General features: G+C 36.8%; 1 protein-coding gene across 1 annotated transcript; it reads right to left on the reverse strand.

Moving 5' to 3' along the window:
* Window positions 1-5,533: 5,533 nt before the first annotated feature.
* LOC108701887 (tumor necrosis factor receptor superfamily member 17) lies at window positions 5,534-14,279 on the reverse strand. Its single transcript, XM_041577279.1, has 3 exons — window positions 13,980-14,279; window positions 12,568-12,723; window positions 5,534-6,068 (listed from the first exon to the last, which is right to left on the reverse strand). The coding sequence occupies exons 1-3, from the start codon at window positions 14,095-14,097 to the stop codon at window positions 5,734-5,736; spliced, it is 609 nt and encodes a 202-aa protein (XP_041433213.1). The 5' UTR covers window positions 14,098-14,279; the 3' UTR covers window positions 5,534-5,733.
* Window positions 14,280-19,496: the final 5,217 nt, after the last annotated feature.

The following is a 19,496-nucleotide window of genomic DNA, read 5'->3' on the forward strand; positions in this document are numbered from 1 at the left end:
TTATTGCTGACACAAGTGAGTCTTTAACTGCCAACACATGGGGCAGATTTACTAAAAAAGCAAAGTGGCTAACGCTAGCGACAATTCGCTAGCGTTGCCACCCGCAGGGACATTGCCAATTCAATAAGAGGCGCAAGCACCAATTCAATAGCGAACCAGACCGTCGATATCGCAGTTTCGGACCCTAGGTGTATTTTAGCTACGACGAACGGGCACTACTCCGCAAATTCAGTAAAGTGCGGATTTTACTGAACGTTACCTCTTTCGCCAGAGTTGAATTCGCCACCTCAGACCAGGCGAAGTGCTAAAAAGAAGCTACATCTTACTCAAACTTCTGTCGCTTAGATCCTGTGTACCAAAAATGCATTAAAATTCCAAAAACGCTGGCCATTTTTACTTTTCTGCACACATCGCAACACTTCGTCAGCCGCAAATTCGTCTGGATAACGCTAATTCACGAAGATTGCGCACAGGGTACCAAACGTTTGCAAAGTTGCGCTAGCGAAAATACTATCAGCAGTTCAAAGTTACTCAAGCATTCGCTAATTTGCATACCGTGTGCAGTTAAAGAGCAATGGCGGAATATGCTGGAGCAACTACATTACACTACACAAGGCCACTGAACCTTAATAAAATTATAAAATGTCCTACACATGTGCCCACAGTATAGTTTAGGTGCCATATGTTATCAAATGTAGGGGGGAAGGATGGTACCCCAAAAAAAATTCGATCTTTTTCAGCCTATCACCCTGTGAAAAGGACGGACGCCAGTGTTTTTTTGGGACTTAGAAACAATTTCAACTTCTTTTTGACAAACTCCTATCTACTCCATTGCACTTCGCCAGGTCTGAGGTGGCGAAGGCAAGTCTGGCGATAGAGGTAATGGTCAGTAAAATCAAAAACGTAGTGAATTTGCATAAATGCGCCTGGCGTTAGAGTGAGTATGCCTGGCGTAAATGCCCCTATGTGCTTGTTAGGCAAATAGTTACCTTTGTTTACCCAGTCTCCAAAAATAGGCAATAGACTGTGTATCTTGGTAATTTTCAGGATTGAGTAGTTAGCCCTGTAACCAATCAGTAAAAATTATATAAGTTTACATTTTTTGTAAATTAACTATATAAGCAAAACTTAAGCACTTAATGGTCCTATAGAATACAGGTTTAAGGCAAGCTTAGCCCATGGTTTCTTTAGACCTGTATGCCATCAGACCCAATCAGCAAATCGTTTTTCTCAAAAGAGAACTAAAGCTTAACAAGGAATTAGGGTAGAAATGTTGCACATTATTTTTTGGGTTTCTGTACCAGTTTAAGTGTAGAACTCCACGGGCGATTTTACCTGCGATACCTTCCGTTCCAGTGCGTTGAGACTTTGGTTAAAGTATTTTTCTTTATTATGACTCTTGAATATTACAGTCCTCTCATTCCTAATCCCAAAATGGAATGAAGTAGCTATACCACCTTTATTTTTCATGCAAACTGATTTACTATAAGGTTCTTCTAGCTGATGAAAATGGAGGTCTACCATTTCTGTCATATGCTTTGTCATTTCCATCCTCAATGTTTTATCAGTAGTACAAACCAGTTTTTTGGCACTTGTTCTCTTGCAACCCTGTGAAAAAATATATTTGAGGAATTGGTACAAATAACAGATGCTTGTATATAAAACGGTGAAATGGTTTACCTATTTTTACACTATTCGATTTAACTTTATAGAGAGAGAGAGAGAGAGAGAGAGAGAGAGAGACAGGGCCGCCATTAGAAATCACAGGGCCATGTACAATAAAATTATTGGGGGTTAAAAAAAATTGGAGCCCCAAAGAATATTTTTTTATAAAAACATTGGCGCCAGGGCCCCTCTTACAAGTTAAAAAAATTGGGGCCCCAAAGAATATTTTTTTTAAAAAAAATGGCACCAGGGCCCCCCTAACAAGTTAAAAAAATTTAGGCCCCAGAGAATATTTTTTAAAAAAACATTGGTGGCAGGGGCCTTTAGAGTTGGTGGCCAGGGGATTAAAAAAATAAAAAAAACACAAATTGGTGTGGAGTAGAATTGAACTCATGGCTTCAGAACTTCAACTCCTTTGGTGACATTGGGTCTTTTCGCCACTTCAGGACTTCAATTTCGGCTTCGGGAGTTCGGCTTCAGCTATTTTCATGGCTTCAGGTCTCTTCGCCGATTCGGGAGTTCGGCTTTAGCTGTTTTCGTGGCTTTGGGTCTTTTCACCGCTTCGGCATTTTGGCTGATCGTGACTTTGGAAATGGTCACATGGCTTCGGCGCTGTCAAAGGTGACATGGCAAGATCCATTGTGCGGCGCTCGATTTCTCCTCCCTGACTATCTCCTATAGCAGGAAGGGAGGAGAAACCGTACGATGGATCGTCACCCTGTCCCCTTTTTTGAAGAGGAGCGCAAGCAAAGTATTGGTAAGTTATTTCCTGATAAAGACTTTGTGAATTTAAAGTTAAATGTGTCTTGGTGTTTTTTTTTTCGTTATGTACAAAAAAAAAATTGTTACTGGTCCTTTAAGCTTTTTGAAAAGTAAACAAAATTTTAAGCAACTTTGCAATATACATCAATTAAAAAAATATGCAGACTTTTCATGATTTGTAATGGTTTTTGACAGTTCCCTAAGCCTAGCCCCCTGCTTTCCTGCTGATCTCTCTGACTACTTTGCTGAGCTGGCTGACTACTGTTACTTTGAATCAACAGCCAGCTGTCCTTAGCCTGCATCCTCCAAACCCCAAAATTCCCTGCACATGTGATTTCAATAAGGATTGCAATGCATTGTGGGGCATGTAGTTCTTGCATGCTATTTGTTAGCTGTAGAGAAGTTGTTACAATTTGTAACATCAGTGTTTTAGTCTCTCCTTCCCTGCCAGGATTTCAAATGAAGCAGAAGAACTGTTAAACAGCTAGATTTCAGCATAGAAAATCACATTTATTCATACTTTTTGAAGAAACAGGTAACTGTGATGGGTATATTAGGAGTTTCTGTGGTTGGTTTGGAAGCCAGAGTTCCCCTTTAAAGGCAGCTGTTATAATTGATAAAATAGTTTGTAGTTTTCCACATGAATCAACAATTGTTACAATTAAATGTAACAGTTCAGAATCTGCAGCTAGATCACATATTAAAAATTAAAAGCTGTAATTTATTAATTTAATTATTAATTTAATGAATTGAAAAAAGTCTTTGTTTCTGGTGAACAATCTGAAAACAACGGAGCTGAAAAAAGTGTTAGGAAAGTGAACAACCCCTTTAAGAAGATGAAATTCTGTCCCTTTAAACCAAAACTAAAACATATTATTTTATGTTTAGCAACCATTTCATATTCTAGTAGAGAAACCATTCAGGGCATGGTTACAGTTTATTATCTTTTTAGATGTTAGACATGTTGTGCCATAACTTTAGTACAAAAAAGGCAAAAAATGAGGGAAATGGCATATGATCTTTGTTTTATCTGCCACATTACCCATCAAACTTGAGTCATGAGTTTGCTATAACAGTGCTATTTAAAAATGAAACAAAGAAATAACTGAAGCGAAAAGGTATGCAAAGTTCAACATGTGGTTAGTGAAACCCTGGCAGATATGAAGCTGCACTGGCTTCCCACCAACACGAAAAAAAGAGAGCGGAAATTTACAGAATAATCTGTTATCATTTAGGAAGTTCCAATCATGTCATAATATTTGTATTTTATACATACGTATAAAGAAAGAGAGGGAGATGTTAAATTAGCACTTCACAGATACTGTATGGATCAGAATATCTTCATGTGTGAAATAGCACTTGTCTGATAATTGCACCATGACTGTATATTTTTATAAATAAAGCTTAACAAAGAAGTAAGCTAAAAAAGTAGTGAAGTTCTGTGACTCTAAAATGGAGGCCCCCTTAAATCTCCATCTTCTTTTCTGCTGATTTAAGGTGGCCATACACAATAAGATCCGCGCGTTTGCTGAGGTCGCCAAACCAATAAATATATTGTAGGCAAAAAAAACTTGATAACATTTCGTCCATAAATTGCACTTTGCACACTACACTCATTCATAAATAATAAATTGTGAATGTAGTATAGTGTGCAAAGTGCAATTTTTGGGTGAAATGTTGTCAAGTTTTTTGCCTACAATACAATTTTTCCCAGAATTCCAGCGTAACAGCAGCACAGGGAGTTGTACCTGCCAAATTATATGCAATTGCTTGTTTGCAAATTGGGTAAATGTTTTGTCTTACATTTTTATATATGTATATTAGACCTTGTTTATGGCATCTCTTTGCACAGACAATAAACAAAATTTTTTCAGAGAGAGTCAAGAAAATGCCATCTACAGGAATAAAGTTAGTCATGAACGGTTATGAAGTTATACATACAAAGGTGGATTTGTTTACATTGGAGAAGATGCATATAAAGCCTTACAACCATTTCTCAGGGAGTTTACTAATAGATGTTCCCTGAGAACACGATCAGAAAAAGGAGGTTTTATATTCAGCAGTACAAATGGTGTTGTAGCAAAAATATGAAACTTGCTTTCTGAAAAGGACATACTGACTAAGGGTTTTAAAAAGGAGTGAAATCATTTTTAACAGACTGCAAGGTTTTTTATTAACACAGAAACAGAGCTTGGCAGTATAAAAGAATAAGACCATTTATCTTATCTTCCCATGAAATGACATTCAGTTAAAGTAATAATCATTTGGAAGCACAAAATGCAGTATGTTTGTTCTAAAGCAGTGATCCCCAACCAGTAGCTTGTGAGCAAAATATTGCGCACCAACCCCTTGGATGTTGTTCCCAGTGGCCTCAAAGTAGAAGTTCATTGTTTAATTCCTGGTTTGAAGGCAAGTTTTGGTTGAATAAAATCCAGGTGTACTGCCAAACAGAGTCTCCTGTAGACTGCCAGTCCATATAGACGCTACCAAATAACCAATTACAGCCCATTTTTGGCACCCCCGGGAACTTCTGTCGTGGTGATGTTGCTCCCCAACTCTTTTTAAATGTGAATGTGGCTCACAGGTTAAAAGGGTTGGGGGCCCCTGTTCTAAAGTATCCGCAATTCCAGAACTTATATCTGCCTCTCCCAGGCCAGACATTTAAATCCTAAAACAGCAAATACATTGCCTCTTTATTTCCTGACCTGTTAAAGTTTTCAAGACCTTTAGTTGGGTAGGTGTGTACTGTTCCCTTGTAAAATGTATTCATAAAGACAAAGAGCTGAAATCAAACTTGTATAAAAACCAAACTACCTAGGTCATCAAAATACGGAAATAAGTAGGTGATAACCATCTTTGATCTTGCATATGGCTTGCAAAACCAACTGGTTCAAATAAATATGACTTACAATGACATTTCTAACATTTCCAAATTGTACATTTCTGTAGATTCTGTTTAGGGTTTACATCTATATAAAGTTGAGAGGTTTGTGCCAGTGCCACAAAACTGAATATAATTGGTACTCCTCGATAGTAATAATATAGTAAGTCAAAAGTGAGTAAGTGCCCCAACAGGGGTTAGGTCTTGTTTCCTATGTCCTAATAAAATTTTTAATTGATTCATTTGTTATTGCCGGAGGCACTCACATCTCTTTTTTGAAATATTGTTTACATCTATAAGCTAACATTTGCCTTTCTTGTTAATGTACATTCAGGAGCAAAAATGTTATAATAACTGAGCTTAATATCATCTGTTGATACAGTATTAGCTTCCCCTTTAGCACCTTATATACTAAAGATACACTGTTATATTCTATTCACATGACTATTTTCTCCATCCAGAATAGGAAATTGTATTTGTTCCATTTCCACAAAAGCATCGACCCCCACACCTGCCTCTGTAGCAAAACAAGCAGATGTTTTTGTGGTTACAAGAATAGCAGCTCCTTCCTCTATAGCCGGCAAAGGAAAGACATAGTCAGATAAAGTCCTGTCACAAATATCACACACGTGATCTTCCACTACTTCACTGTACCACTTAGGCAATGAGAGTTCGTTGTTGGACTTGGCCTCCTGGATTGCTTCTTTTATCCTGTATTCAGCATCATTATTATTGTTGCCTTTGTCCTCTGTGACGGAATCTGAATATATAATTGAGATGATCCATTAAGGTGTGGCAAACAGCAAACCATAGTTTTTAGTGCAACATTTATGTCTAAGATATTTTATTTTCAATATTATTGTTTAGCAAAGCCTAGCAAGCATACTCATTTTTTTCAACATGAAGAAATACTAAAATGCAGACAAAAGAGAGAAAAACCTATGTCTAAAAGTTTGGCAAACATTTAGAAACATACAGAGAGCCTAAGCTGCACGTATAAACAGATTTTTTTCCCCTTTAAATCATATCATCTGGTGAATTCCCTTCCCTAATCTTTTGATGTAGTATTGCTTCTCCCTGGGGCTGTTTACATCTGCACAGCAATCTATAATATTAATTTGTTATTCTGCAATAATAAATGGCCATAGCTTCAGAACTATGTTTGACCTGTATAATTATGTAGTAAGCCTTTGAATTCAGTCTCTGTAGAAACATGTGCCTTTCTACACTTTCTATTTACTACAGATGGACATATTAAAAGATACATTGATTATCAATCAGAATGTGTTCCAGAGAAACATAGTTATGATAACATTAGGAAGTTGTTTAATGCAGGCTCCCCAATCAAATGCCTTTTCTATGCTCCTATTTCTTGACCTAGAAAAGACATTTGATTCAGTGGACTGGGAGTATCTATTTTATATTATTAAATGTATGGCTTTTCCCTCTTATTTTATGAATTATAAACATGTTCTCTATAATACACTAATTGCCCAAATTATTAACTAAAGTCTTGCAACTGCTGCCCATTATCCCCAACCCCCTTCCGCCTAGCCTCTCCTAGGGGCAGATTTATCAAAAGTCGAGGTGAAGTTTCGAAGTGAAAAACTTCGAATTTCAAGCTATTTTTTGTGTACTTCGACTAGGAAATAATCATACTTCGATTCGAATTTGGAAAAAACTTTGAAATTTGAAGGTGGGATTTTTTTTGAAGTACTGTCTCTTTAAAACTTAGACTTCTACCATTCACCACCTAAAAGCTGCCGAAGTGCTGTTTTAGCCTATGGGGGACCTCCTACAACCTGTATGGAGGCAATTGGGGGAGTTTGGGAGATCGAAGGTCGAAGTTAAAAAAACTTCGAATCGAAGTACCATTGTATGATTTGAAGTACGATCGTATGATTCGAAGTAGGCCGAATTCGGCCCACTTCGACCCCAAAAAACTTCGACCTCCATTCAATTGGTCTTTTTGAATCGAAGTTGGAAATTTTTTTAACTTCGACCTTTGATAAATCTGCCCCCTAATGTCTCTGGCATCTAATAGGACCCCCTTGCTTTAAATATACAGTATTTGCTGATGCTTTAATACTCTTTCTCACTCAAACCACAGGACATCCCTCCTGACCTTTACAACATTTTATAGAAATATGGAAATTTCAGGACTGGAAGTTAATTCTACCAAACCCAGAGCCCTTAATATAAATCTCCCACATCTTTGGTTAAATTATTACAGATTAATTTTGATTTTACATGCGTATATTCCCATTAAGATTGTCTAGGTCTCAAACTCCCTTTTCAATAAGCAGCAGCAGCTATTCTCCTCTGCTCAATAAGGTTAAGTCACTCGTTCACAAATGAAAAGACTATAATCTCTCTTTATTAGGTTAAAGGGCATGTCAAGTCTAGTATAGAATAAGGCTAGAAATGCTGTATTTTGTATACTAAATATAAACATGAACTTGCACCACAAGCCTAATCAAAACAAATGATTTAAGCTTTCAAAGTTGGCTACAGGGGGTCACCATCTTGTAAGTTTGTTAAAGGAAAACTATACCCCCCAAACAATGTAGGTCTCTATTAAAAGATACTGAGTAAAACAGCTCATGTGTAAAACCCTGCTTCATGTAAATGAACCATTATCATAATAATATACTTTTTCAGTAGTATGTGCCATTGGGTAATCATAAATAGAAAATTGCCATTTTAAAAAATAAGGGCCGCCCCCTGAGATCGTAAGATTCACTGTGCACACATACAAACCACATGTAAGGTCACATGAGCCAATTAACAGACAGAGTTCTGCCTTTTGCTTCCTCACTTCTTCCTGTTACAGTTAGTGTTGTAGTATTTCTGGTCAGGTGATCTCTGAGGCAGCACAGATAGAGTCACAAAATGGTGGTTCAAGGCAAGAGATGTAAAAGGGCAATATTTATGTAAATATATATTCCAGTTTGGTAAGATTCTTTAATATGTCATTCAATTTGATATAAACTATCTGTTGCTTAAGTATTCATTTTGGGGGTATAGTTTTCCTTTAAACATCTTTGCAAGACTAAGACTGTGCACATGCTCAGTGTGGTCTGGGCTGCTTAGGGATCGTCATAAACAAAGCTGCTTGAGTTCTGCATGGCTGGGAAGTAAGGCGGGGGCTCCCCCTGCTGTTCATAAGTATGATTGTTTCCCTGCTCAGCAGTTAGGGACCATCTGACAATTCCTATCAACAGCAGTAAATGAAGGGAAAATTTCACTGCATACAGTCAGGTTTCTTATAAAAACAGTACACATTTTTTAATTGAAGTATATTGGAGATAGGTTTCTTTTTCATTAAAGAAACTAAAAATGGGATTTAAAACAATACCTGTAGACTTTCCTAAATGTTTCCTTTCATCTTTGCAAAATGTGAGTTCTCAGTTTATGAAGGGTTAATAAACCCCCATGTTTGACGCACACAATTGCTACTCGACACAGAACCATAGGGAGCATGGGGGATTTTACCAGATATTTCGAAGCTGCTCGTATTTGCCAGCTTTTGAAATGGCAAGTTCCATCCTCTCCCCTACAATGGGTTTTTATAGACCAGAACACTATTCCTAACATTTCCATTCGAAACTTTCTCACTTACACTCTCCGAGAACTCGCCCACCTATCCTAAATCCAGATGTATCACACTCACTCAGAATGTGGGAACAATGTAAGCCATATCTCAGCGTACCCCAATAAATACAATGTACCCCCCACCGAGCCTTGCACCAACATCGTTCCAATGGTGGTTCGACCACAATTTCACAATTGTTTATAACTTTATTCATAAGGATACAGAATGCCCTTAACCAGATTCCAGATGTAGATGGGCAGCAGCTGTCTACAAATATTAATTTAGGATTTAGAATACCCATATGTGAGGCTTTAGAAACCCACTTGTGGTTTTAGTATGTGAAGGCTTGATCATTGGTAAATTGCTACCCCTCCCCAGGTTATTAAAATGCCTTGATATACTTTCTATCTAGAAGCAGAAATGCCTGTGCTAGAAGCTATACAACATTTTTTAACCACTATTCTGCTTTTCTGGCTCCAAACTACTACAGCTTATAGTCATTGTAAGTACACTGGAATTTTCACTGACTTTTCACACGCAGTGACCCCTGACTATCATAAAGGCACTTCCTAAATCTCCCTGGGGGAAGATGTAATCATTTAAAATGAACTATTGCCAGTAAAATGGTAACTCAATTGATGTCATAAATAGTAATGCACTTCATTTCCTAACAAACATATAAAAATGTTTATAAAGATATTTAATATGTATTTGCATTTTCTTTTTAAAGTTTTGACATTTCCTACTTTTGAATAGATTTGCATTTAGGTCCCACTAACCTGTAACTAAAGTAAGAAGAACTTTTTTCTTTATTTACAGAACCTAATTACACATATTTGCATGTAGGTGCACTTTGGCTTCACTTCATTGCTTTAACTACACTTCATCACTTCAGCATTGCTTTATGCCCATACTGTAATTACAGTACAGAGTATGAGTTTGTGTAGTGCCAACCTGCATAAGTTTTAATACTGCTGTGTTACAAACTTGCAGAACTTTTTTTTATTATTCAAATAGTTCCTGCAGAGCTGTTTTTATAGTTCAGAGAAGTGTGCTGAATGGCAATGTGCAAGCAGAGCTAGGGAACATAGGCTCTATGATATAACACAATTTTATTCCATTCTAATCAAAATAAATTTGATGTGTGAAGGTAAGAATATTAATCCACCACTAAATTGTCATAAACATAGCAGGTTGCTTAGGTATGTTAGATCACAATGGTTTACATCTGAAAGTTCATTTATAAAGACCCCAGCTGCAAGAGCACTGCAATCTGTAAATGGGGCCCTGTCTTTCCCCTATCTACCACCCTGTTTGAACTTCTGCATGTAAGGACTATTCAATAGCCCTTAATTTACCCCAAACCACTAAAGGTCTGGAAGGGACACAAAGGCTTAGATACAAATAAGGGCAAAGTACTGAATGACACAGAAAGTAAGGGTGTGCTAGTATATACCCAAGTGCTGCATGCTATATATAGACACATGAGTGACACCCTAACATGTCCCTACATTACATGATATTCAGTATGTGCTTTTAACCTCTTTTTTGCATCTTGCTGTCACGGATCCTTTATTGTATCTTGTACAATGATGAACCCACAGTGTAAAAGCACCATTCAAATATTCACTATTAAACGATCAAATAAAAAACACCCCATTCAGCTGTCACTAAATACAGTGTCCATCATAGTCACACAACAATACTGACTACTGAGTCACATGCAAACTCTGGGTCATAAGCCCACTACAGTTTATATGAAATACAACCCCCATGAGGATGATAGAGATCAAGTCTTTAAGATGGCCATAGATGTTGAGATTTTTAAAAGATCCTCATCGTGAGACCACGATTTTCTCGGAACGATCGTACGACCGTACAAATTTACCATCAACTAAAAAGACCAATTTGCCAGGAAAACAAAGGGGAGCTGCCTGCTTGTCCCTGCAAATATAGATAGATTGCACTGGGACCGACCTGCCTGATCAATTTCCTGACAGATGTCGGGCGAAAAATCGTAAGTTGTACGATCGTTCGAATCCCACTAACTGCACGATAATTTCGAAGGATTGGTCGGACTTCCCTAAAATCGGTCGTTCGGCAAGAAGAATCGTCGCGTCTATGGGGAGCTTAACTGGCAGCCCCTAACAGATAGCCTGCAGCAAGTTCATATTTGTAACAAGACTAATAACACAAAGTATAATTTATATTTAAAGAGGAATGGATTAAGACACTCTACATGTGTCAGTATCGCTTTAACGTGTGGCATTTTTAGTTACTGCAGTTTATATTCTGCAATTCATTACCCATTAGTAATAACACGGCTTGGAAGCTACTAAACGAAACCTGCATTTGTGTAAGTGAAACATAAGCTGAGAACAGGTGTGCAGAGAATACATGAATTGGGCTAGGGAGGCCAAAACAGTTTCAGTTAAGATAAAATTAAATCATATTGTCTCCTCCATCTGAGAAAGGAATAATTAGCAAAACAAGCTCTTTATTTTAATCTATAGTTAAATATTAATGTATCTTTCTTCCTTAAAGGACACCTATCATCAAAATAATGTTCCCCCTCCAGAAATGGGGGAAACAATAGTATTTTCTGAAAAATATCTGCACACATTAGAAAATACTATTCCCCAATCTGGCGGGTAAACAATATTTTGGTTATAAGTATCTTTTATAAACAAGTTACTTTTATGTAAGATGATATGTAACATGTAATTTATAAAGAATTGTCCTCCTGAAAAAAGTAATATGAATCTGAATATGCTGTTAGGTGATCTTTTAGCTACACATATCTATTTAGTTTAGATTTGTTTCAAGGTGCTTAATTGTAATTTGAAAAAATATGCAGGTCTTAGCATTTTTAATAAGGACAAATCCCTGCCACTGATGCATACCCAAATGGCCTCCTGGAATCATGAAAGGGGTCCAATGTTTCAGAAAATGTTTCAATGATTTATAAAGTTGTATAGAAATGGCATTCAAATACACAAAACAGTGGCAAGTAAAAGCTATGAAGGTCCTATAGAAGTGATTGGGAGCTGTGCTGATCCTACTGGATCTTTTTATAGCCATTCAAAATAGGCTAGTAAATAGGCCCCTTATTGGTAAGTGTGATTGCAGAGGATTTTATATTTGCCTGAATTTGGTCACCCCTCATTGCAACCTTGTTTGTTTTAGTGGTGAACAAAACATCATGTCTCTACAACACTGCCATAAAGCTTTTCAATTATATTATGGAAAGCTTGTCATTGCTAAAAAGACTGGCACATAGTTAAAAGGATCATAATGTGTCTGTTCTTTATTTGTACAAATGTTAGGTACAAAATGTATGTATTTCATAATTCCATCAGTTAGTCACTTGGCTATTTGAATAATGTATCTATTGGGTACAGCTTTCTCCCAATACCTGGCTGTTTATTAAAGGGCAAAAGCAAAGGCATAAGCCTAAACTCAGTGAATTCTGAATTAACTCCATGACCTTAGAATTATAACAGGTTATTGCGTAACATTGCCCTATATCAATGTGCAAAGGCAAAAGCCTGTTCTCAGTGAATTCTGGCATTAACTCCATGTGCTTAGTATTATAACAGGTTATTGTGTGACATGGCCCTATATAACCTATACATCAGGTATGATAAAAATGTTACTTATTTACCTCGATGAGCTGTTGTATGTCTTGATTTTTTCATCTGCTTTGTAAGAGCAATGGTTATCAAGGCTATAGCTGGTATCAAAGCTAATAAAAAAATGATTAAAATCCAAAGAATCCAGTTTGAATCCTTCGCAGGTACAGTCACAGTTGTAATGATACCTATTAATAAAGGGGTGTTAAATATTTTAAAGCGTATTATAGGTTATTAATGAATTACCCTACAGCTTTAATATAAGACATGCACTTAACTGATTGAAGGGCATTATAATTATGTTTTTCATTTTTTGCTGCTCTTTTCTGGAGCCCTTTAATTAGTAATAAATATTTGTACACTCATAAGGCACTCATAATCCAAGGCAGTGTAAGATAGCAATATCTCATACAAAAGCGCCCCTTGTACATAAGTCTTAACGTTTATTCAATAACCACTGAAATTAGTAAAGCAGCACTGGGGCAGACAAGCTAGATTACGTAACTAGTAAGAGTAATCAATTTATTTTTATATTTAATACTGTAGTGGACGCCCTTGTCCTATCTGCACTTTAATCTCATATATTACAGTACACTTTGCATTGCCAATGTCCTATTACAAATATATTATACAATATTAGTATTTAGTAGAATTAAGTCTAAAGCAACTGGACTTTCTGAGTTCTTGAACATTTCTCCACTCATCCAAGCGGCCTCTTCAGGTCAACTCAGAAACCCATAAAGTCCAGTTAATTCTGCTAGATACTGTATATCATGACTTGGATGAACAAAAATCTTCATAGGCATTATACGATATTTAACATGTGGTCATATTTTCTTCTGCATTAAACTCATTTGAGTTTGGCCCTAGCCATATTTATACATTTGGAAAGATGCTCAATAAATTAATCTTATCTCAGTTGGGATAGGAAACTGTTGGTCAAATATTTTATACCCACCATAAACATATTCTATTCTTTGCCATTCTTCTGTCAGGAAATAGCGATACAAATAACTATGTTTTATATCCACATTACTGTGGTGCCTGAAAGGCTTATATTTTTCAATAGCCATTTCTAAGACCTAGATGCAAAGCACAAATGGGTATATTTATCAAAGAGTGAAGCCTGAGATCGCCACAGTACACTAGAGTGAAATACCGCCTCTCTCCATTCAATTCTATTGGATTTGTAAAAGAGTATTTATCAATGGGTGAAAGTGAAAGTTCCCCCTTTGATAAATACGCCTTTAAAAATGCCTTAGAAACAAATGGAGAGAGGTGAAATTTCACTCTAGCAGACTGTGGTAATCTCTAACTTCATTCTTTGATAAAATACCCCATAGACATTGTATGTAGCTGGTTCTCATGGCCCATGAATTTCTTTGTATTTAGATAAATGATGTCATCATAAGAAAGTCGCGCCCTCAGTCACACATATACTTACTGCCTGCACAGTAGCTTCGACATGGAATCGGCGGCGTTTTTGTACATCTCAGAAGACAAGACTGACAAGACTGTAGCAAAGAGTCAAAATACTCATTTGTTAAGCAACGGCTTGCCATTTGGAGCACCCTCAATTCAGAAACTGTACCAATGTTCAGGGTGTCCTATGATGCAAATAATGCAGAAGAGGGAAAGGGTGCCTATGCTGTCAGTGAAGGTAGTGTTTTCTATCAGCTTCCACAGCCGTTGGGGTTTCACCAGAAGATGATATATTTGAATAATTTCTGACGATAGATCTCAACAGACTAAGAGAATACACAGGGGACACAAGGTGACTTGAAAAAAAGTTATTGTACATTTCTACAGAGGATAACTCACTGGGGAGAGAACTTGATATATTTTCTAAGTTTGTCATCTAAAAATAAACATTCAGAGGCAAATAAATGTGGTGAAATAAACAACTAACGAAGGCTAAGGTGACTAAGAAAGCAAAATGTTATATACTACCAGTTATGGGTACTTAAGATGTAATATTAACATTTAATACAATAGAAATCCACTTAACTGTACTGAATGTATAATACATTTGTTTTTATTTTTTCTTACTTTAATAACTGAATGTATAATACATTTGTTTTTATTTTTTCTTACTTTAATATTTTGTTTGTAAGATCAAGGAATGGCATTTAAAGGGAACTTGTCACCCTAAGAAATTATGTGGGCACTTTTATAAAGGCAAGTTTTGCGTCCTGACACCCATACATAGGTTACATCATTATAGACAGTGGGTAGAGAGGGAGGATGTGAGGAGGACAATGACATCTAGGAAGTGCAGAATGAAAAGTTAAAGTGATTTTTACGGATAGAGGTGGGGAAGGTAAAATATGATGGACAGCTGGGGATTTTTAAATATGTTTATAACAAGTATGAATCATATAATAAAAAAGGAATTCAGGTTTCGTGTTCAATTTAAAAAGCACTTTTGTTATACAGTCTTGGTGGCAGGTTCCCTTTAGAAGTGACAATTGTTAGACACCCCCTGGTGATTTTAACCGCTTACCTGAGTGTGATATGTGCACTATAGTGATAAACCAGTCTTTTACTTTCCAGTTTTGCTTTCCTCCATACTGTGCATGCACACCCAGCCCTAAGCTGAAGAGGAGAACAAAGAAGCGGACGGGTGATATAGGGTATCCCAAAACCCAGAACAAACCCCAAGGTAAGAGCACCCAGGAACTATTAGGAAACATACCTACATTGGGCAACGATTGCCTGGTTAAGGTCCCTTTAAATATATGAATTCTGTGCCACGCGCAGTGAAGTCACACACAGCGCCAAGTTTTAAAAAGGACACGCACGTGTCAAACCCAAAGAATAGGAAGACGGGCTGCAGGTGTTTTTAGTGAACAGTGATCCAGGGTCTCAGGTAACTGATTATAACCACTAATGGCTGCTTACAGGTACTTTTAGTATGATGCAGAGAATGCTATTCTGAGACAATTTAAAAATAGTTTTTTTTTATTTGCTGTTTTTGAATTATTTAGCTTTTTTTGTCAAGCAGTCCTCCGTTTGGAATTTCAACAGTTATCTGGTTGCTAGGGTCCAATTTAACCTACCAACCAGGCAGTGGTTTGAAATACAGACAGGAATATGAATAGATGGTGGCTTAAATAGAAAGATTAGTAATAAAAATTAGCAGTGACAATAAAGTTGTAGCCTCACAGAGTAATAGTTTTTTGGCTATCAGGGTCAGTGACCCCCATTTGAAAGCTGGAAAGAGTCAGCAGAGGAAGGCAAATAAACAACAATAACAAACAATAGACAAATATAAAAATAAATAATGTAGACCAACTGAAAAGTTTTTTTTTTTATAATTGTCCATTCTATAACATACTAAAGTAAAAGATAAACTGAAGGTGAACCACCCTTTAATCTTTTGGCACCCTTGGTGTCCTTCTCCTTTAAATGAGCATTTTAGACCAATGATTTGTATTAACCTTTCCCAGCTCATACACATTGATCGTTGTCATAAAGGTTACAGGGTAAACAATATAGTATTGAGTTTCCATAAGTTTATTATATAAACATTGTACATAGCAAAGTGTACGTTATACATTCTTTCAGCATCTCAGTAAGACTGAGTGAGCGTTTTATTAATATAATGCAAATACTGGAACAGACAAAAGAACATGAAAGAAGAAAGATGAAGTTGTAGAATAATTACTTTTCCATTGTGTCAGTATTATGTGAGCATTTTGATTAACACCTATCAATTACTCAGTCATGTAAAAAAGTAAATTAATTAATGAAACAGAATCCCTCTTAAATCTTCTGTAAAAGATAAAACAACTAAGTCAAACCCATAGCAGGGTTAAATCTCTAACACATTTAGATTAGCTTGTATGTGCTAGGAAACATAATTAGGTCATTTGCAAGAAAAGTCTTCTGAAAAATGCTGCTATATAATTATCATAATTATTCCTTACTCACATTAATCCCAAGATTAATACTGCGTGATGTTTGTTATATGTTTCGTTGTTTTATTTGAGGAAGATGATTTTTACTCTGGATAATTCACGGCTCTGTGAAGTTATAATGTTGTGAAACAATGAATACCCAGATAGAAAGTACTTGCAAGATGTATATTATAACATGAATTAAATAAGAGAAACATTAAGAATATTTTATGGGGGAACTGAATCAGTTGCTATGCAGTAAACACAAGTTGCTTAACTTACCTGGCAATAACCACGTTACTTGAAAAAGAGTTAAAGTACTTTATTTAAAGATAAAAAAAATCCTTAATTCCCTTTTATTGTTAAGCAGTTATTTTGCCTTGCATTTTTTCACTGTAACAACAGACATTGTTCTACATTAAAGGTGGCCATACACGGAGAGATTCGTTCGTTTGGCGATGTCGCCAAACGAGCGGATCTCTCCCTGATATGCCCACCTTTAGGTGGGCAATATTCGGCTGATCCGATCCTAGGTCGATCGGATCCTAACGAATAGTAACGGGCGATCGGATTGCGGGACTGCATCAACGAACAGATGCGGCCGTGATCTGACGGGATTTTTAGTCCCATCCGATCTAGATTTCGGCCAGATCTCGATCGAGGAAGCCCGTCGGTGGGCCCCACACACGGGCCAATAAGCTGCCGACTCGGTCTGTCGGCAGCTTTTATCGGCTTGTGTATGGCCACCTTAATTCTTATTGTGGACAGTGGGAATCACTAGCATTGCTCAATTTCAAATTGTTGCCCAAAAACATTACCACCTGCATTTTAGGCACACATTTCACAGATTATCCTTTTTATTGGAGCCCTTCTGCTAATTATAAAGATAAATAGTTATTTATACTCATTGTTTCCACCTTAAAGGAGAATTCAACCATAAAGTAAAAAAACCCTACCTCCTACCCTACATAGACCCCCCTCCCTCCTCCCCCCAGCCTAGCTGCTACCCCGGGCAAATGCCCCTAAGTCTTTACATACCGTTCGGTGCAGATTATGTCCAGCAGAGTTCACGGCAGCCATCTTCTTTCTTATCGGTAATCTTCAGAACGAGAGCAGCGATTCAGCAATTTCCGTGATTTTCGGCACATGCGCAGTTATTGCAATACAGAATATTTCTCCAACTGCACATGCGCTGATACGGCACTTCCCGAAGATTAACAAAAGCATAAGCTATGGTTTGAGCAAGGAGAGAAAGGATAATAAGAATTACGACTCTACCTCCAACCACCATCATCTCACAAAATGATAAAGGAAAAGCTTGGTCAAACAGGAACACGTGTCTTGCGATATGATGAACTTATGTCACTTAACCATCTCCCCTTACTTAACTCTCCAACTCATAGTTCATACTTGATATTATAGATTGAAACACAGACTTAAATGACCAGTAGCACAAAAATATTTTACTTAAAATGCTATTTATTTTTATCCTCTACATTTTACTGTACATCTAAATATCATTTTGTTAAAGAAGTCCTAGTTGTTTATTTAGTGTATGTCCTATCAGGGCTGATGTGCTAAGCTTCTTCAATCTGTCTAAACAAAGCAAGACTGTTCAATTCAGTGTTAGACCAACTGTAGCTTTAGCCGTTCAGGAGCTTTCAGCAAGCAGGCTTGTTTTCAGGCCATTTCGTATGCACATTCAAAAATCTGGTATGATTGCTAGAAAGCATGATACTTTTTAGTTAGAAATATCTGTAGTCATTCTGGAATTTGTATTGTTCAAGAGCAACAAAACACAGGGCTGTTTTGGTCACTTTTCTGCTCCATTAAATATGCCTAAAGAGTTCTGTGCACCCATTGCTCATAAATATAGATAGAGCATCCATTCTTGCAGTGGTGTAAAATTTTCCAAATCAAGGTACAATACATGTTGTACACAGTGTTTTTTGCTAGGTAAAACAGAAAACCCTCAGGTCTAACAGATGCTTTGTTCAAAAGTGATTGTTTGGTTAAGCTGACCAATCATTCTACTGTTTCTCATTAATGTGTCCCTTTCATTACAGTCTTTGGACGATGCTACCTCCAGAGGCCACATTAGGAGGAATGCTTGCTCAGCTTCAGCAAACAATCACATTTGGACAAAGACCTGCAAATTGCTCCCAATGATTTGGATAAAAACAAATATACATAAAAAGCTCCCTCTGGAAAGCTTGTACAGAAAAATAAGCGACTGCCATTTTGCGTAAGAGAGTATGGTCACAGGAAAGACACAGGAGAATAAAGACGCAAATCCAAATTTCACATGAAAAGTAAATTCTTGGATTGTGTCATTTAATAAGGGTCAGATTTTTCAAAGGTCGACTTGTGTTTTTCAGAAAAAAAATTTACGTTTTCACTAAAAACTCAGGTTAAAAAAAAACTCAAATTTTTCAAGATTTATTATGCCCCGAAACTGAAAATAGTTAGAATCCAAAAATACTCCAGCGGAAACCTGTCAAGGTCAGGTACAATCAATCAAACAATTTGAGCAATTCCAGTTTTTCCCCCCAAATGCAGTGATTTGAGTTTTTATACATTGAATTTTTTCATAAATAAGTAAACATTCATGTTGTGAATTTATTTGAGGTATAAAAAAAAACTCGACCGTTGATAAATAATCCTCTAAAAGCCCCCCCATGAGCCCCTGTTTGACTGTTTGAGTGATTGAGTTATAAACAAAAAGGGTTTGCTCTTTAACAGTGGAAATCACTGATTCAGAGTTGGCTCTCAGTTAGGTGAAGAGTCGCTCAATTCATGTGAATAATCAATGTAAACTTTGGTTATTATTGTAAAACTATACTGCATTTCTGTATGTTGAGTTGCAACCAATTAAAAAAAAAAATTAGAATAATATGCATAGGACATATTCAGCCTAATGTTATACAGGCATAGAGCATGTTATCCAGAATGCTCAGAACCTCAGGTTTTCTGGATAATGGATCTTTCTGTAATTTGGATCCTCACACCTTAAAGGGGTTGTTCACCTCTTAGTAACTTACTTACTTGAGTATGATGTAGAG

Source organism: Xenopus laevis, chromosome 9_10L (genome assembly GCF_017654675.1).
Source record: "Xenopus laevis strain J_2021 chromosome 9_10L, Xenopus_laevis_v10.1, whole genome shotgun sequence".
NCBI lineage: Eukaryota > Metazoa > Chordata > Amphibia > Anura > Pipidae > Xenopus > Xenopus laevis.